Below are 20,183 nucleotides of genomic sequence, written 5' to 3'. Positions count from 1 at the left end.
GGTTGGAAAAGGTGGAGACGCCAAATCAGATAGAAATAAAGGAGGAGGAAGGGGGCCAGTAGTAGATTTTAACGACAACAGGAGATCGTCTCAGCCTTCTTCTGTCAGGGTGTCAGAGGATGTAGCCTCCCTTTTCCTTTCCTAAGATAAAAAACACAGGAAGTTTGGGCGGGAGAAGGAGAAACTATCTGCACAGTTCAATCCCTGAGCAAAATGGTTCACTCACCGTTTTGCTCGGTCGCAGTAATAAGGAATTACCGTAGCGATTTAATGTACGTGAGAAAAAAATAATAAAAAAATATAAGTTTTTGATAAAAAAACAATAATTCAAACAAGTTATAAGAAACGGTAAAGAAGAATGATCCAATTAAACCAAAGAAGTCATACTTAGGCAGTGCTTACAATTTTTGATCATCTTAGCCAATAATATGGTGAATAAGAGTAACCAATGACCTAAAATTTATCTGCAAGTGACTATTTCAAAGCCACGAAACGCCAAATAAGGTTCAAGAATGTAATCTCGAGAAAAAGAACTTTAAAGGATGATTCCTTCGTTATAGCCATGATCTTTCCACTGTCAAGTAAGTTTCTTTTAAAATTCAATATTAATTGACCCATGGCATAATTTTGCTAAGTGATACTTGCACTCGTATTTAAGTTTCTCGCAAATTAATTCGCTCGATACATGATACGTCATCAAAAAAAATATGAGAGGTTAATATAAGAATGCGAATATTATTGTGATTTATAACAGAAAATTTTTTACATTTTTTATAAACATATTTTTAAATTAACTTTTTATCTTATATATATATATATATATAAAATTATTACGATACATTTCTTTTTTAAAAAAAAAAAGCTTTTTAAAACATGAATTCAAACGAAACCTTACTTGTCATAACTTTTGCTTCTTGAGCTTGGCTAAGTACAGTAGTATGTTGTGTTCTTGCCTGTACAACGGAACCTGGGAGAGAAAGGGAAGTTCCACGGATGAACTATTTGGTCATGTTAAGACTTCTAAATCCTAATCAGAAAATCTTTGGATTTGACGACTGCGGGTATGGCTGTCGGCCTTAGATTTTTTTTTTTTTTTTTTTTTTTAATAATTTTTTGAAGACACTAACCCACTCTCCGTTAGCCAATGGATGTCTCTCTCTCACTCTCTCTCGTCCTCTCTCATCCACATTATTATTATTATCAGTTTTATCTTTCACAACACAAGCTTGTGAGCCTGGCACATTAGATTATGAATGAAAGTCTGTAAACTAATTTTAAAAAATCTAATGATATAGATTGTACCACACCGTCTCATCAATCAATTAACGTGATACAAGTTGAATCATTAAATTTTTGAAAATCAGATCAATCCAAATTTTGGACATGAATGAATCAACAAAAGTGGCTCTTCCAGCGTGTTTGGACAGGAGATTATTTAAAATAATTACGATAACATTTTATATGATATGATGTATATATGAGATAAAAATTAACATATTAAAGATTATGTTTACGATACAAACAAATAATTTTTCGAGACAGCTGTCTCTGTGCCCTCTCTGGATACCATCTTTTCATCAGTAATGTTAAAGGAGGAATTTATGATGCTGAATGCTACCTCTACTACGATAGCTTAGTAGAATGCACACACAGTCTCACACACACACCCCCTCCCCTGCACGTAGGGTAGTCATAGATGCAACAGCCAAGCATGTCATTTTGGAGAAAGAACTTCACGGCAACAGGGTTGAGAAGACGTGCAAGGCCAAGAGGAAAAAAGCACATGACCGACTAATTGGACAGAAATGGCGAGGGCTAAGGACCAAAGTGGCCTTGGGTATTTGCCAATCTTTTCAAATTGAGAGCTAAATTTATTATTCTAGGTTGCTCACGATATACATGTAGTTGATAGATTAGTAGGACCTTATGCTACGGAACTTACTCGTAGCATTTAGGTTTTAACTCTATATGCTTTTCTTGAAAATTGTTTGTTTGGACAGTAGATTATTTACAAAAAATTATTTATTTGTGTCGTCAATATATTTTTTAATTATTTTTTTATCTTACATACATTACATAAAAAAATATTCTAATATTTTTTTTAAAAAATTATTGCAAATAATCAACTATCCCAACACATGTTTGGATGGTTTTTTAGTTATAAAAAAGTTGATTACATCATAATTATATTTTTAAATTATCTTTTTATTTTTCAAATAATATTTTTGTCTTATATACATCATATATACAAAAAAATGCTGTAGTATTTTTTTTTAAAAAAAATTTATTCCAAGTAATCTTCTATCTAAACACACAAAGTATTATTTTGGTAAATATATAAGGAGTCCTTGGATAGGAGATTAATCGGGATAATTTTTTAAAAAATATTATAGCACTCTTTTTTAATGTGGTGTATATAAGATAAAAAATAATTAAAAAGATAAATAGGTGATTGAAAACTGTGTTTATGAAACAATGAAATAAATTTTTACAAACAATAAGCTATCCAAATAGACCCTTATTGTAGAAAAAGTTGCCATCCCTTTAGTTGCCTTTGAGAATTTTTAAAATTTGAACAAGTCATTATAAACATTTTGTTAAGAGAATTTTAACAATTTAATTGTTAGTATTTGTTTGTTGGACAACTCATGTGATTTTGGTTTTGAAAAGTAATTACATTCACATTTCATGTAAATTTAGGCGTTTGGATTGCCATTTTTCTCTAATTTTTTTTTAATATTTTTCAAAAATACATTTTTTCAATTATCTTTTTACTTCACATGCACTAGATCGTTACAGCATATTTATCTACAGCAATTTTAGAAAATAGTAATCCAAACGGGCTTTTAATTACGAATTTGTTGTCAAACATGCTTGATAAGTAACGTGGCAAATTGGTGGAAAGAATAAAAGGACATGCCTACTTGAATTCACAGTTAATTTTTGAGAATTTAAGAGGTGTACCAAACCTTTTCCGGTTAGATAGCAGATAGGGGAATATTGAAGGTCAGAGTAATTAAAAGTAGCACTTTCTTGCCGGAAAGGACACCAATGCCCGTCAACATTGGACCATATTTGTGGTGAACAGAATTGCAGATGCATTGAAGAAGTATACATATGAGACACAACAAAGAATAAAGAGAGTTCATTACTAAGTCAAAAGGTCACACAGTAATAAAGCATATCTTGCCTCCTGAAATTTCCTGCTGCAAAAATGAATCTGCCCATAAACGAAAATAGCAACAAAGTTTGTGAGTCACAAACACTTGAACATGACGAAAGATCAAAACATAGAAAAAGAAAGGATCATTTCAACATGGCATACGTATTGAACTGTTATTGCATGGGATACGCGTTAAATACCGTGTATTGCGGATTCTAAGAGATGAGTATTGAGTATTGAGCATTGAGAATAGGGATAGCCACTGCAAATCTGCAAGTCATGGTGGTGGTGTCAGGCTCTCCTGATCATACTGTCCCCTAAAATTAACTGTATCTATACAGACACTCTAAATTCCGGTGAAACTCAGCCTAAAAAAAGGCTGCACACTATGGCCTCGGCTCACACACACACACACACATATCTGCAGGCAGGAGAACCAAAGAAAAATGGCCAATTAAAAACCCCAGGCTGGCTGCTAAAAAACCCTAAACTTAATGCATGGCACGCCAAGCCTATTTGAGTTACTACTACTAGTGTTCGCTACTTACTATCATGCATGCTTATAACTGATTATTGTACCATCTCCGCAGTTTTGTCACCTCCTTTAGCCATCACAGTAATAAAAGATCGCTGCACCGTTCGTTGTAATCCGGATATTCCTTCTCGAGATTCAAATGGAGGTAAATAACAAAAACAACCAAAGGAGACCATCCAGGGTTTTATTCTTCCTTATTTGTACACCTCCATGGCTCCATCAAACATGCATGCACATATTTTCTGTTTTTCTATAATTTCTTTGTACCAAAAATTTCTTAACTTACTCACAGCGAAAGACTTTTCATCTTCCATCTTTTTTGACATTTGAAATCCCAAAGTTAAAAGAAACTAATAGTACTCCATATAAATGAAGTAGTCCGTACAAATTCCAATGAATTGGAGGAAACTGACAAGGAAACGCCATCAAATCAGATCTGAAAACAGAAAGTTATATTGTATTTAGTTGTAAGTTTATCATTTACGGAGTACAATGGGCCTCCAATTTTCCTCAATAGCAGTTGAAATCCTCACCTACACGTGCAAAATAAGTATACAAAGGATTTATGTGTTGGCTTGTCCACAGGGAATTAAATCATAGTATAGCAGTAGTAGTTTTATCACCTTTGCACGAAACAAATGGGACGCATCATCACAGTATGATTGGGTTTCCCAAGAAAACGCCAGCATGTAAACAATCGGCCAGGCTAAGAAAAAATGGGTTTAACCTATAAGATCATGTTATAATCACAATCCCAAAAGAAAACCCTTGCAAAAGATTTCTTTACATCTTCGGTGCTCTCGTCTCATCTAGGGTTTCTCAAGTAAGATTTTGTTGATACCATTGTCGGGGGTTGGCTCGTATAAAGTCGGGACACGTTGCTTTCATAAGGATCCGTAGACAGGAGGATGTTAGTCCTGAACAATCCACCACAAATCATGCGCCACGTGGGCTTGTGATGATCAAATTTTGAGGCTCTTAAAACTTCGAACCCACTTTTTTAGCTCATAGTAGCTGCAGCCTTAGGACAACGAATACCTACAAGATTGCGGCTGCATGCCCGTGCGATGGTTGACTTCAGCGGCACATTTTAGACTGCGTAAATTCGTTCAACTATGAAGAAGAAGAATAAACAAAAAAAAAAAAACTCCGCCAAAGTCGGTCAATCGGCCAATGACAGAGCGCTGCATGAAGCATGGCGTGCAAAACAACCTGCTTCTTTGCTATTGCTTTACCACGCATCTAAACTGCTCGATTTGGGGACTTCACTGTACATATCCTTATTTGGGATGTGAGGCTTTGTTCTGACTGCTGTGCCCAGCTTGGCCTTGTTGGTGTAATAAGAGACTACCATGATGTTGATCGATGAAGAAGAACTACATTAACAAACAAAGATAAAAGATGATGATATTTGCGATGTGTATATCCCTTTTTTCTGTTGACTTTTATACAAGTGCTTGGTTTAGATTTCGAAATCGGAATCATATATCCACACTTCTTTAATTTTGGGTGGGGATCCCATCATACTTCTTTAATTTGGGGTGGAATAGGTTTCAATCTATTAAAAAGCTAATTAATTGAGATCCAAACTAAGTATACGCGAGAAATGAAATTAGGCAAGACCTAACAATTGTCGTTTCATTGTCACAGTAATCTACCAAATAATCAATACGAGTGTATTATCAACCTTGATACTACTCATTTCTGTCTCTCATACCCATTTACCAGGCGCCAGTTAAAACACATGTGATGGAAGAACAAGTGCTCACGTGCGTTAAGCAATTCAGCTATATCTTTTGCATGCCCTTGCTCCTCAAAAAGTATCTCTTTTATAGAATAGACACATTCAGAAGAAAAGAAAAAAGGAAAGATTTGTTGGAGAGACTTTTACTAGAAGGTTTTGGTTTAACTTTAGGACGCCGACGTACTTGTAGCTAGAATGGTTTACTCCATGTATCTTTAACTGGTACTAGATTGAGTGGCTAGCTTTTACACTCGAAGAAAGGAAAAGAAAAACTGAAAAAAAAAATTGCATGCCCTCACTCGTATAAATTTACTTCTTCTGCCTGGAATGCTATGCGTGCTATAATTAGTTAAGGTCTACGTATGCAGGTAAACTTAATATGGGCAGAGCACTTAATTCTATCGTACAAATAAATTCGGATGGTGATAAAAAGAAGAAGAAGAAGAAGAAGAGAAAAGACTGAAAAGGCAACAAACAACATGATCAGATGCGGCCTCCCGAATCAGTTGATATGCAGGTCCAGTAATAGACTGGTTTTCAGATCGCAGAAGGGTCCTCGGAAAAGCGAAAATGAAAAGAAGGATGTAGCAAAGGGTCACGTCCATGCACAGTTATTTCTGCTCCTCAGGTTTACATTGCCGTTGGATTATCCTGATACCATTCCAGATTAACATTGGGAAGATCGCCGGTCATCGCCAACCCCATTCCCTTTCATAACTCACAGTTTTTTGTATGAGTGTTTCGATAAATGGACTCTGCGAAGACACTTCAAAAGCCGGCAACTTTTGAAGTGCTCCGCAGCACTTAACTACTAAACCCCCCAAACCCCTTTCTCTTCAATTCGCTAGTTCCCTTTCTCTTCAAGTAGCTAGCAATAATTTCTTTCGTTTCTTTTCTTCCTACGTCCGGAGAACGATATCGATCCCTTTCCCATTCTGATATGACCGACACAATGATCACACTATGTCATTTCGCGGTCTGAATTCACAACCTTTTTTCTGCACACACACACACACCAACCCCCCACCCCCGTCCCACCCAAAAAAAAAAAAAAAAAAAAAAGAACGACACCCTTTTTTCTAATAATTTAATTTGGCTTGATTTAACACAAGGGTATATAATAACATGACACTTGACACAATATTATTGGTGACATTGGATTGACATAGAAAACATGTCACCGAGAATCTCAAGTGATTTTTTTTCATGTTTTATTCGGCTTTGTGCACTTGTTGGCTCCCAAGAAAGTATTTTGCAAGATAGCCAAGGATACTGGAGATATGAGCATGCATCTTGGGCTTTTCTACTAGCTCTTCTCTGTGGGCTTTCTACTTATGAGCCCAAAATAATTTGTGGTTTCTCGGTAGGGCAAATTAGGCCGTAAAACACTTAGTATCGCATTGACTGGTTGGGGCTTTGGACTTGTATTCGCAACGTTGGCCCAATCCTCAAGACCATAGCTGCTTAAGCGGAAGACAATCCAAAAGGAGATTTTTTTCCTTCTAATTTAGTTAGGGATTAATCTTATACACACTGATTATCAGTGTATGCACTGTCACTATTACATATATAAATTCAAAATTGACTCATGTTTCATCCATTCAACCGTGAGAGTATATATACTAATAGTGTATATAAAATTTACTCATTAGTTAAATGTAAGTTATTTTCTATGTACGGTAGGAGTTGTTGCACAATCCATTGGCTTCCAAGAACTCGGGAATTACTAGACACCATTTTGTAGTTCTTGAGATGTTTTAGAGTGTGATTGTTTATTAGTAACCCTTTGTTGGCTAGTTTATTCATTATGATTGGGTTTCTGGGGACACGTCCATTACAGGAGCAGTTTTCATCTTCTTCAGGCATTGATAAATTTCTTGCCTACCCAAGAAATAAATAAATAAATAAACTCTTAAGTTTCTCCATCTCCCGGCAGGACACAAATATGAAAACCCTAATTAATTTGGAATCATTATTAATTTAGATAATATCTTCATCGTAAATGTATTGCTCCTCGGGATCACCCCTTCTAATACAATAAAGACTGAAGAGCGTCAACAAAGCATTAAGCTGGTGAATCGAAGCACAGAACACCGTACATACATAGGCATGATGAATTCAGACTCGGAAGGCAATCGCTCACCATTCAGTCTTGGCGCCAGAAAAAGCAAACCATAGGGACTTCATTATACTGTTGAACCAGAAAGAGACGGACCGTAGAGGTTATAATTGCTGATCCAAATATGGATCCTTCGAAGCATTTGTTCCCCCAAGGTAGCCCGAAACGCTCTCAGAAAGATCATGCAACATGGAGGTGCCCCAGGCCAACCAACCAGTCTGAGCTTGCTTATCTGCTTCAAGTTGTCGTCTTTGCTCTTCAGCAGCAAGCATATCAAGCTGTCGCTTCTCCATGAACTCCTTCACAGATTCAACCCCTTTGTTTGCAACATCTATAGGAGGGATTACTAGTGGGTTCTGATCCAGATTGAGCTTGGTTAAGTTTCGGAGTTCAAAAAGGGAACTGGGCAGGAATTTGATTTGGTTGTTGCTGAGGTCAAGCTCTCTGAGGTTGCTCAAGTTACAAATTGTTTCAGGAAGGCCCGTCAAATCTTTGAAATTACTGCTTACGTTCAGAACCTCGAGATTTTGTAACTTCCCAATTGCCGATGGCAGGCCATGAAGCTGATTAAAATGAGCATCCAGGTACCTCAAGGAGTGGATTTCACAAACAGATTTAGGAAGCGCTCGGATTCTATTCAGGTGAACAGAGAGTTTTTGCAGATTCACCAGGCCATAGCCAAAATTCGTTGGAAGAAAACTTAAGTTGTTAAAACTTGCATCTAACTCCACCAAAGACCTGTCAATGAACATAATAATGATCACCATCATATGATACAAAGTAGTGTGACTGTGAACTGAGCTGCAGCCGCAGGAGGACTGGGTAAAAACTTATAGTACGTACCTACAGCCAGCAATGCTTTCAGGCAGGGAATTAAGCTTGTTTGCGGACACATCCAGAACTTTCAGATTTGTCAACAAACCAATTGAATCAGGCAACGTTAGCAGGTGGTTGGCAGATAAATAGAGCTCCTCCAACCTCACCAAACCAGCAATTGAATCGGGAATGATCTGTTTTTATGTTGACTGATTCACGTTAGAAACGAATTTTTGGAACACTAAACAGGAGAGAATTCCCACAATTGCGGTACCACAAAACTTTCTAGGAGTAGTAACAAAGAATTTACGTGTAAAACATCAGGAAGCAAGAGTAAAAGATAACCTTTCCTGATTTATATGGGTATCGTTCCAAAAGCAAGTCTAACTGATTTACTTGAAACTAGAGTCGTCAAATTCCTCATGTTTTATAGAGATCAACAAAGAAAGAAAAACAAAAAAATCCAATTTCACAGATTTTCGAGGACTCCTCTTGGATTTTTGTAGAGGCCAACAAAGAAAGAAAGAAACAAAGTAGCCAATTGCGGGTGGTGGTGCAATCCATACAAAAGTTCTCTTGAATGAACAATACATAACAAACAACCGACCTCCAGTTGATTATGAGAGAGACGGAGAACGATCAAGCGGCGAAGTTTGCCGAAAGCTTCAGGTAGCAATTTAAGTTGACGCCCCGAAAGATCCACTCGGTCCACCGCTTCCAGCTTTTGGGACGACAGCATCTCAGCAACTTCCTCATCAATTCCATCATCCTCCTCAAGAGAAGCCTCGATCTTCACTGCTTTTTTCATCTTCCAGATTGAATATGACTATCGTGCTTACAATTCTTGGATGAAAAAAATTCCATCAATCCATCGAATTCAAAATCATGTAAGCCTATGCATCCATCACCACCACTTACAGTAGATGATGCACGCCTGGTCTTTAGTAGTTAAAAAAGAGTGAGAAATCAGAAGACTACGCACCACGGTGAAAGGGTCTTGAGAAATGGTAAACACGTCAACGGCGCGGTGGCTGATCGGCGGATTCTTTACTTGTACCTACCACGCATTGAGAACGATTTTCATGGCAGTTGACCGGACAGCGCTTTGTTCCTATGCTCTCGCTCCCGTTTCATGTCATCATCAATCTTGTACACCGCCTTAAGAAAATAAAAACTTGACCAAAACACTTATGTTACTAAATAATAATAATATTTATTCATTCTTATCCTCAATTAAATTTCAACATTTTATTAATTAAGTTTGAAATTTTAGTTTGCATCAAGATATATTAGAAGATGACTTACATACTTCTCCTTGAAAATTGTATTAAAACAGTTACAATTTATTCACTTTTCCTCTTCAAAACTCTTTTTTTTTCCCCTTGATAACCCAATTCAATACTCAAACGCACCCTTGGTTTCGTTTCAATTGCCTGATCAAGGCAAGCAAACGTGCGAATTTGCATTATTGGCATTAATGAATGATCGGGTAACCAATTTACGGCAGTTCATACCTGTAATTTTATGTGGTGGGTAGAGACAAGCTTATAATTTCACCAATAATCTTTTTTTTTTTTTTTAAAGAATAAAACACAAAGAAAGAAAAGATTCACAGTAGTCAATTCTGATCCCTGAAAAATTTTAGAAAACGAGCGCGCACACTTTTTTTTTTTTTTTTGTTGCTCTTTAGAACTTCATATGCGTCAATTACATCTCAAGCTTTGGTACCGAGTTGAACAAGGAATTGATGAACTAGTTTATGAGCTGGTACAAGAGGTCGAATAAGACCAAATATCCTCCATCTGAAACAAGATCAAAACTTACCAGAACATGTTCCAAACAGCCTAGCCTACAGCTTAACTCATTGATGTGAAAAACAAAGCAAAATTGATCGCTCTTCCAGTTCATGCGTCTGTATACGAGCAGAGAAAACATACATTTCTATTGAACCGTTGTTTGCCTCTCGCTTGTATCTTCATGTTCAACCTAGTAGAAAAGGAAAAAATGGCAAGTAGGAATTATGTAAACGGCAATCACCCATAAACGGTTGAATGTGATGCTTTAGATGTCTAACCTCAATAAGAACTTTTGCTTTCTTCTTTTGCTTGGCTCCAGATTCATCTTTCTCAAGCTTCCTTTCAGAAATGCCATATTCTTTTCTCCTCCTCTGGTGGTCAGTAGCTGTAACGTGTTCTTCATCATCATCGCTGATTCCAACTACATCATCAATAAGCAATTTTAGAATCTTATGTTCCCATTTCATATGCACTTTCAACTGGCTTGAGGGGTACTATCAATTACAACCATTATCTTTTCCTTATCTCCAACAGATAGACACAACCACAAACAATGAATACATGAAATCAGAGGTGCCTTCTGTAAAACGGTTACATATGTACAAGCAGACACTTCTAAAGGGAAAATGTACAGAAGGGAACAAATGAAGAGGATAACAACTAACAGAAACCTAAATGAGAATAGCATGATCAAATATTCAGTGTTACCAGTGTCATCATCTGCACCTATTGCCAGGTCACCTAAGTCTTCCATATCTTCTTCCTCTTCAAGTTCTTCGTACCCTTCAACATACTCTATCTCACCTTCCTGCTAATAAAATCAGTTGTACAGAAGTTTGTCAGTATGCATTCTACATAAAACAAACCCCAAGAAAAATGAAAAAGCAGAAACAAAGGGCCAAAAATGCAAGAAAATGTCAAGTTCAGAAGTTTTATGTTGTTTAGACCTCATCTTCATCTTCACTAGCAGCCTGCTGCCTTTCCATGTCAAGAACTTTATTGTACTCTTTGACAGGATAATTATATATGTCACCATACACCCCGCGCTTGAGGCGTTCAAGCAATTCCTTTTCAATACTCTGCATAATTGCTGAAAACATGAGTAAATGGGAAAAACATTTCATACATGCCACTACGTAAACTCATGAAAAATTAGCGAATTAGAAAGTTAGACATGACAGCTAGTCATACAAAACCTTATCCAAAACTGCGGCCTTTTCAGCCTTTTCTTCTCTCCGAGCCTCTCTTTTCTTCTCCTTTCTGGGTGTGGTCATTATCTTCTCCCTGAAGAAATCAAGTAAAGGGGAAAAGTTATACCCTAAGAAGAGCATATTAAACCACAAAAATTTTGTAATGTAATTATATTGCTGTGAAAGGAGATAAGAATATAGAGGCAATGGTTATATTTATAATAAGGCCATACAAAAGAGAAAAATCAAGGCAGAAAGGAAGCTTCCAAACAAAGAAAATCATCACCCCCACAACTGACAATTTTTTTTTTCCCCTCCATAGTCTTGATGCATACAATAGGATTTCTATTGAATCATGACACAAGCAATTTCAGTTGGACCTGTATAGAAATGTTCATTCTCTTTTCACATGAGAAGTAGAAACATACGCATTCAAGGCTTAATTGTTTAGCAAAATCCAGTCTTCACATGAAAAATGTCAAGGGGTTGTTTACTTTGCCAACTTGAACAAGTTATTCTGGCAGTCAAACCAAATATGCACTTAAAGATAAGCTTGCTCACCAATTAAAACCATGAACAAAACAAACATTAGGTGTACTCAGAGCAATCCGGTATCAAGTATTTACAACTTCAATTGACAGATTTGAAAAGAGAGCAACACAGACAGTAAAAGAAGCATGAACCTTGTTTTTAATGCAAGCTTCCTCATGCGAATTCGCATCTGGGTCATCTTAGTTAATCGTTGTTTTGTTTTATGAACAAGGAATTTTGGCCAATACATCTGTCAAGGAGAGAGAGAAAGAAATTCAGCAAGGAATATAGTGCCTAGCACAATAGCATACATTGATCAGTCAAATGCAAAAAACACATAAACACAATACAAGATTTTAGTTACCAAATGTTTGTCGATGACTTCAAGTGCTTTCTCATAATTTCTAGGCAATTTAACTCTTTCCCACAGTTTATTTGGCATATGGGCCCTTTCTATAGTTTTCATGTATAGATAGAACACTCCTGTAGAAAATGAAGACCACAACATTGTCTGGTTAAACAATAAACCAATAACGTCAAGGTGTGAGCAACTGTACAAGCAAAACTGCATTAATTTACTTAATATGCAAGATTTCAATGTCAAACCTTCTAGGCAATAACACTATAAATCATTAAACAGAAACATCCATAATAAACCAGTGCAGAGAAAATATTTTAGAACGACTCCTTTACAGAAGATGTTAAATAAACTGAGGACGCATATTTAACAAGACACGGCCTTTTCCTTAAGAGCAAATGATGGCCTACAACACCTCCTTGAAAAACCTATTTTTCCTAGGGGAAAATAAGGCAATAATACAACACCTGGAGTACGTTGCTCCACAGAACAAGAAAGCTACCTCCACAGGCTTGTTTAATTTTCTTTAGCAAGTTATTAATAAACTTTGGAGCTTGACTTGATCATTACCCATTCCAGCTTGAATGGACTTTTATCAAACTGAGCTCAACTAGAGCTCAGACAGATTGATCTAGCTATAGCTATATTTGAGTTTTTTATGTTTATTGCTCTCAACTTGGAAGCTATTGAAACTAAATCTTGCTCGAGCTTAATTTGATTAGTTGAATGCCTAAACCCAACCAAGCTCTTATTAAGCCAAGAACGATTTCAGCATCAAATAATCTAATTTGTCTTTTAGCCCTAAACCATGTGCAACCCTGGTGCCCATTCTCCACCATTTTGTTAAACGAGCAGCCAGTCAAAACTCATAAAAAAATGCATTAAGTCACAACATAATTAGTTATTTTCCAATTCATTTCTTCGAGTTCCATACTACATTTTGTAAGAGGCAAAATATAATTGACTACAAAAAGTAATACAGTAAAAAAAACCCAGTCTAGAAAACAAAAAGAGGTGAAATTTTTCACGGATGGAAAGAACAAATAGTACCTTCATGATCACGGATGGTGGCGTAGCGACTATTAGCAAGAGGGCAAGAGCTCCGATTACACACTCCAGTGACGTTATACGGGTTTCGACAAAAATTCCCCGTTTCAATTCTAAAATTAAACACCCAAAACCCAAACCCATAAAATTAAAGCTAAAAAAAAAAACAAAAAATACTAACAAATCCATCAAGTCACAAATTGAGGAGCAGAAAGAACAACAAAAAGGAGCTTACTTGGCCATAAAACTGCAGTGATTGTGTCTGATAACTTGCCATATTACCTCGTCGTGCTGCATTTTGATCTGGGTTGATGATGATTGATTAGCTTATTCGGGTCTTCTTTTCTTTTTGGGATTGAAGGGGGGGAAAGAGGAAATTACGGGGTTTAGGGTTTATGGAAAGGCAACTTTGAAGACGGTGATTTGGTTTGTTGTCATTTTGGGTCGGTTTAAACTACTCGACCGGGTTTTGGTTCCCTCCATATTTCCCTAAATTGTACTTCTCTCCTCTAAATTTTGTCATAACTGCATGAGTGGCCCCTTAATTTGTTCTAAATTTATTAATCTCCCCAAAAGTTTTTATTTATTTATTTTTCCTTTAAATTGTTTATAAGGGTGGAGCGGGAAACAAATGTCCTCATCCATATAATTATGTTCACTTCTCTATTATTTACTGCCTTTTGATACTTCTAGCTCTTTAATTTCAAAAACATCCTAATGTGAAAATTTTTGCGATTAAAATACGATTTTTTTAAACAAACTCTATAAAAGATTACGTAGCCCAATTCAATACCTGAATGGTTGTTAACGTGATTACAGAATTTAAGAGGCATAACTCAATTTTTGGAAGAAACCAAGGTGTACTCTCCTTTCTTCTGTTTTATTCCTTTTTGCTTCTTATGTAGTTGTAGTCCACAAAATTTATATAAATGGTTATGTTTCCACAGATGCATAACAATTTATTTGTAAGCGTTACCTCTGGACAGCTCAGTTTTGTCATCCATAGTATGAGCTCACGAGACGTAACTCAATTTTATTGGTTTAACCCAATACTAGAGGTTGCTTATCGAGAAACAGTAGGACTAGGAACTGGTTGTGCCTGGACGAAAACAACTGCTTCTCAACTCAACTCAACTCCCTGGAAAAACACGTCCCATGTCCAGAGAAAGTTTACCACCAGAAACAACGTACGGCTGCACCAATTAATTAAGGAGAACGGGGCATTCCAATTTCCTCTCCAGTGTCGTTACTATCCATATATCCCTAGCTGGTGCTGGACAGAAGTAGACTGAGCATTATTCCATAACATATTGCTTGTCTTCATCGTCGCCATCTACTGCTACAAACGCTTGCAGTTCATTGTCTTGACGGGACCTCATCAACAACGCATGAATATATTGCAACTAATTATTACGGCTAGCTGCAAGAGGTTCTTTGCTGGTCCATGATCATGCCAATACTTTGATGTGAAAGCTTAATTTTTAAGAATTAAGAAGTAAATCACTGTTTCTGCTCTGCCCTTTTAGCATTAATCCAGACAGAAATAGCATACCGGACCAATACGAGATAAAGGCTACATTATGTGGTGGCATTTCCTGATACGATACACAAAAAAGACAGGGAAGAGGGAATGTATTGGGAATACTATACCCATGTATTGCCGAAGTTAATTTATCTTATCTTCCAAGAGATAATAATGACAACCAGCTATCGTCCATTGGTTGTGTTATCAGATACCGGGCATGCACTGCAACACTATTGTTGTGCTATTGTAAAGTTGAATTATTTCCTTTCTCATGATCTAATCAAAATTATTACACCGCCCCATGACTGAAGATTACGTTTTCATCCATCCTAATCCAACTTGACCCCACCACATCATCGGATAAGATGGAGATTTTCTCCCCATAATAATAAGTAATCGTAATCATCATCGTGGGCTGTGCATGCTCTCCTCCCTTGTTTGTGGTGGCTGCTAATATGAGAAGGTAAGGACCAAGCCGCATGGCCAAGATCTTAACCCACCAAATACGTAACAAGTCTTAATTTCCAGTCGAAGTGCGTATTGGATTAGGCATCCTTCTCTTGTAAGTTGTAAGTAGCGGTATTCGTCTTTGGTTAATTTAATTACGTGTGGCATTTAATTTCCCTATAGGGAGGGGAGCTGTGCTCGGATTCCACGTTTCTTTTCCATTAACTTTCATCTAATGGAGCAAGAACCATTACTCGGCATTACCACAATTTGGCGTTAAATGAAAATATATAGTAGGATAAAAAAAGAAGGATCAAGTTCCAAGTCAGAACACTGAAATCAAGCCAAATATCGTTAGGTCGTGGGATCGCGATTGTTTTGTGTCTGCTAATGTAATTTAGTTTACTGTAGAAGAAGATAACCTTCTCATTTTTCTTTACGCATCTACTGGTTCAGACAGGGATAGATGACAATTTCACTGGAAAACGTCCTTTCTTTCTTTCTGTCTATGCTGTGCGTTCAATTCAACTCTCTCTTCCTCACGAGTCTCACAACAATTTCCCTTACCCATTCCAACCCTGGAAGTTATCTTTCCCAACTGCAGATAAACTTTCCATTGTTCTTTCTCCATGTTCACTCTCTTGGACACTGCATTCAAGAACCCTATAATACTAATAAATATATAATGACGCAGCTGCAATGGCTCCACAGACCACACCACACTGTCACCCAACACTTTGATCGTGATCCCATCCATAGTCAAGAGGAGAAGAAGAGGCTTAATTCTGAGTGGAAGGTGCGCCCCGGGCCTCGCCTGGCATACGTCTTTTCCTCCAAGCGATGAAAAGATCAGAACATTGGTGGGGTAGGACAACCTTAAACCACTTTTTATTTTATCTTCAAAAATTGATTCCCTTTCAAAATGAAAAAAGAAAAAAAAAATTTTTTTTTTTTTGATGCCCTTCCCATCTTCGTGTCCTTTTGATTACTTCGCTCATATCTCATCTGCCCTCAATTGATGAATGGCAGCATTTCTTTTGCACCCGAAATATTGGCAGCATTCATCTTCCTCCACATCTCTTTGATAGGAAGAAATATAAAAAAAGAAAAAGGGTCCCTTTCCTTTCTATCTTTTTCCCTTCGATTTCCATTTTGTTAAAATAATTTTTTCAATATATATAGTCTCAGCAATAATTGGTCCATTTCTTGCTCCAGCTGTCACTTGGCCCATCAGCCATCAGTTCATAATATGTCGTCTTCATTTTCATTTTTTTCTCAGGCAGATGTCTTCTCTGTCTTGACGTTAATTGTTAGAGTAGAATTATTCCACTCTGCTTTCCAGTGTTGGCCCCGTCCAATGAATTCCACTTTCAGCCTCTTCTTCATTCATTGTAACTTTTATTTTGTTATTATCTTTTTTTCAGTTGGTCCGTTTTTCTAGTAGTTTGTGGAGACAATATGCAATCGGCTTCTTCCAAGTCCTCCAGGCTCCACCTGACCTGGTCTAGAAAATGAAATGGATACCCCAAGTCCATTTAACTCCGTATCACTTCCTTCCCTGTCAGAATTAATACAACAAATAGCATTAAAATAGTGCAAGGGGAGAAAAAAAAAAAAACAAAGCATAAAAATCACGATATTTTGTATGGTGGATATAATAAACAAATTAAAAAAAAAATACCATACCCCATTAAGTAAGTACACTCTGAGTCACGTCCAAGTTGGCGGCACTCTTTCATCCAATGGGAATTCTTCTCAAAACACACAAACTTGTTACGTGCAAAACTTTTGGGATCAGCCAAACTTCATTAGGCAATATGAACAGGTCTGCACTTTATGAGCTCAACAAATTCGGCCAAATAAAATTTTGCAGAATCAAAAGTAATGTTGGATTGTTTTCTACCTTTAGCCAATCGTGACTGTATATCAGGTAATGCGGGAGAATGCGGGATCGTTTTTTGTGCAGTGCACTAAAACATTGAAAATCACTTTTGACACCTTTTGAAACCACAGAGTCGGAATGTTTTGAAAGTTCAATAGATATTTGACGCTGAAAAACAATTAAGGTGAAGAAACTGTGAGAAAAATCGCAAGAGAAAACCGAGTTGTGGATCTTCCGCTGGTAAAGACGGAGCAAACTAACTTTCTTGCAGATTGACCTTGAGGACATTGGAGTTCTCCACTGGACATCAGTCTTCATATCTTGCCGCACCTGCAAGGGCAAAATGCAAATATCAGAATTAGCAACAAAAATTGCAGTGCCAACAACAAACATGATTCAGAAAATTTTACCATTAAAAAAAAAAAAAGAGCAACACGTTAGTAAAAACTCAAATGTGATGAAAATGAAATAAGATGGCATACTCCAATCCATAGTGAAACGAGGACCATAAAAACAGGATAATAAACGTCCGCCGAAAATATAGTTACGTGTTACAAAATGCATAGGAACTTCTATCAGATGATGAAAAGATGAAAGTAATATAAACAACAACATTGGATCGACGGCTGTTTGTAATCATATCGTTTGGACTAGTGGAAAAAGCAGCATAGCAGAATGGCCTGATTAATTGCAAAACACTCACCGTCACAATTGGATTTTTGACGATGCGGTCCCATTACAAAATTGGACGACGAGGTCGTAAAATTTCTATTAATTGGCTTCTTAAGGATTAACAAAAAAGACAATCCCTTCTGTAAGATGATTTACAGTAGCTTCTTACATTAAATATATCTGCCTCTGCTTGGCCAAGCTTTTTTGCCCACTTCTTTCTTGAATATAGCAATATATCAACCTATATTATCAGGTTCATCTTTCCTGGTGTTTATCTTCCGCTGGCAGGGGAAGACATAGTCCAGGTGGATCGATCGGATATTTATAGGACCCTGCTATTGCCAGTGGTTGCCATGTTGAATGAGATATACATGGCTGCTAGCTTTTCCAGGGCCACAGTAGACATACTGATGATGAGGAAGCCCCTTTGCAGCAGCTTTCTCATAAGTCATCAGGGGATGGGGGTATGCAACGGCTGGCCTGGACATGATCTGATGGACGCACCTATCAGTTGCAGCTGTTTTGATTGGACGCCTAAAGCTGATCAGGCCAGGGGAAGCAGCTGGTGCTGGGGAATAAACTGGAGAAGTAGCCTCATTGCTACTAGTAGAAAAGGAGGCAATGGAATGGGAGGGAGACGATTTCTTGGTGGTAGGTTTATAAGGGGTTGAAAGGAAAGCTCTGATCTTGAGGGCATTATTAGTGGTTGGTGAGGCTGAGACGGCAGCTAGATCATATTCCTCGATGAGATTGGCAAGATCCTCATCCGAGGTGATCGAAACAAGTGCATCCATATCTTCTGTTGGCAATTGACATCTTAGACTAACTGATGCTCCACACATCTCCCCCAGCTTCATCACTAGCTCTGCCACCACAAAAACAATCCATATAACATTAAAATTCACCATTTCGGTATTTACAAATCCCAATCTCATGCTATTGAATACACACACACACACTTTTTTCTCCGATACATGTACATGTATGCTGGAGCTATAGGAGATTTCTGCTGATTGCTATAGAGAAAAAGAACTAACCAGAAAAGGAAATGGAACGTTCAACAGCAAGGACACGGGTTTCACCACCATTATAACGGAGCTTGCCGTCAGGATAACGGGGGAGGATCTTGCCGCCATAGCTGCAAAGAAATTTGATGGTGGTTGGAGAGGATTTAAGGGTTACGTTATATTTGTATGTGTTAAGCATTGAAGGGCCGACCATGCTGCTTGGAGGCTTGGGAAAAAAAGTTGCTAATGGGTCCAGTTTTGAGATACTATGCTACTTGTAGTACTAAAACTATCACAAGATGGAAGGGAGAAAAGAGACTAGAGGAGGAGAAGAGAGCTGTGGAGTTGCCTCTTCAAGCCTATCTATGGTACCCTTTAAGCCTAATTTATAGAGTTTCGGGAAGGCTCAAGGTTTTGGAGGCTGACTGGGATCAAGGCTAGAAACTTTGAACGATTTCCATTTCCCCCCACCACCCCGGCCCCATCGGGGCCACACACCCCCGAGTCCAAAGCTTCGGCTATACATATTCCCATTACAACCCTGAGGATAGGGCTGAAAATAAGTTTCAACGAGCGGGACAGACTTATGTTCAGGATTGGCTTCAAAATTAAAAGGAATGTTTGAACTTGAATTGTGTTTAAATTTTTTTTTGAAAGAAACTGATCGAACTTGACTTGAAATTTCATGCGTATGTTCACAGAAAACTTGATTTGGCTTATCAAAGTATCGAATTCAAGCACATACAATCAAAGTTTGGTTTGGCTTGAAATTTCATATTGTATTTTATAGAATTTTTTACCCTAATTTGTTGTTTTTTTCTTTAATTTTTGCTCTCTGATATTCCAAAAATCTATGACTATGAATTAGGCATGTGATTAAAATCAATTATACCTATTCAAGAGACAAGAGTATTATATGCTTACTATTTTATAAGATAAGCAATATATAGAAAGAAAAGAAGTGGAGTTAAAGAAGGAAACTAATAGGTATATTTTTATGAAATTTACTTATCTTATATGTTTCAAAACGTATCGAACTGAACAAAATGAAGATCGTGATTGGTTCGTTAATATTTTCGAATTTGAAATCATGTTTGGGTTTGAATTGATACCTAAATAAACAAGTTTGAACAACCTAATTCAATTTAAATCAAGTATCAAATTATTTGGTTTGATTTACAGCATAGCCTGTGGGCCTAGCTAGGTCAAATTCGAAGCTTTTGGCACCTTGTTAGTATTATTTTGGTTGGAATACCTTCTAGTGAAAGACCAAAATCTTCTACTACATTTGAACCATTACATGTAAACCTAGCTGAGTTGGGTTCTTGAATTTGAATTTGTGCTGTTGAAC

The 20,183-nt window shown here is 37.2% G+C and overlaps 3 protein-coding genes across 8 annotated transcripts; all 3 read right to left on the bottom strand.

Moving 5' to 3' along the window:
• Positions 1 to 7,388: 7,388 nt before the first annotated feature.
• LOC113717333 (plant intracellular Ras-group-related LRR protein 1-like) lies at positions 7,389 to 9,651 on the bottom strand. 2 transcript variants are annotated; one of them, XM_072070731.1, is made up of 4 exons: positions 9,360 to 9,645; positions 8,985 to 9,220; positions 8,405 to 8,571; positions 7,389 to 8,299 (listed from the first exon to the last, which is right to left on the bottom strand). In XM_072070731.1, exons 2-4 carry the CDS (start codon positions 9,183 to 9,185, stop codon positions 7,666 to 7,668), a joined length of 1,002 nt encoding a protein of 333 aa, XP_071926832.1. In that variant the 5' UTR covers positions 9,186 to 9,220; positions 9,360 to 9,645; the 3' UTR covers positions 7,389 to 7,665. The 2 variants fall into 2 exon arrangements, with proteins under 2 accessions (XP_071926832.1, XP_027097936.2); XM_027242135.2 differs by having other exon boundaries at positions 8,985 to 9,651.
• Positions 9,652 to 10,016: 365 nt separating this feature from the next.
• On the bottom strand, positions 10,017 to 13,917 carry LOC113717334 (uncharacterized). 4 transcript variants are annotated; one of them, XM_072070735.1, is made up of 9 exons: positions 13,535 to 13,917; positions 13,303 to 13,412; positions 12,259 to 12,377; positions 12,047 to 12,144; positions 11,370 to 11,457; positions 11,121 to 11,252; positions 10,900 to 10,984; positions 10,452 to 10,594; positions 10,017 to 10,363 (listed from the first exon to the last, which is right to left on the bottom strand). In XM_072070735.1, the coding sequence occupies exons 1-9, from the start codon at positions 13,594 to 13,596 to the stop codon at positions 10,319 to 10,321; spliced, it is 882 nt and encodes a 293-aa protein (XP_071926836.1). In that variant the 5' UTR covers positions 13,597 to 13,917; the 3' UTR covers positions 10,017 to 10,318. The 4 variants fall into 4 exon arrangements, with proteins under 4 accessions (XP_071926836.1, XP_071926837.1, XP_071926834.1 ...); XM_072070736.1 differs by having other exon boundaries at positions 10,110 to 10,363; positions 10,900 to 10,981; positions 13,535 to 13,898; XM_072070733.1 differs by having other exon boundaries at positions 10,110 to 10,363; positions 10,882 to 10,984; positions 13,535 to 13,863.
• A 1,682-nt stretch (positions 13,918 to 15,599) lies between these two features.
• LOC113716937 (uncharacterized) lies at positions 15,600 to 19,204 on the bottom strand. 2 transcript variants are annotated; one of them, XR_011823062.1, is made up of 4 exons: positions 18,863 to 19,204; positions 17,995 to 18,690; positions 16,958 to 17,483; positions 15,600 to 16,829 (listed from the first exon to the last, which is right to left on the bottom strand). XR_011823062.1 is itself a non-coding variant. In XM_072070737.1 (2 exons), the coding sequence occupies exons 1-2, from the start codon at positions 19,044 to 19,046 to the stop codon at positions 18,161 to 18,163; spliced, it is 714 nt and encodes a 237-aa protein (XP_071926838.1). In that variant the 5' UTR covers positions 19,047 to 19,204; the 3' UTR covers positions 17,822 to 18,160. The 2 variants fall into 2 exon arrangements, 1 of the variants encoding a protein (XP_071926838.1); XM_072070737.1 differs by lacking the exons at positions 15,600 to 16,829; positions 16,958 to 17,483 and having other exon boundaries at positions 17,822 to 18,690.
• Positions 19,205 to 20,183: the final 979 nt, after the last annotated feature.

Source organism: Coffea arabica, chromosome 11c (genome assembly GCF_036785885.1).
Source record: "Coffea arabica cultivar ET-39 chromosome 11c, Coffea Arabica ET-39 HiFi, whole genome shotgun sequence".
NCBI lineage: Eukaryota > Viridiplantae > Streptophyta > Magnoliopsida > Gentianales > Rubiaceae > Coffea > Coffea arabica.
The sequence above is the reverse complement of the archived record's forward strand: the minus strand, read 5'-3'. Positions and strand labels throughout refer to the sequence as shown.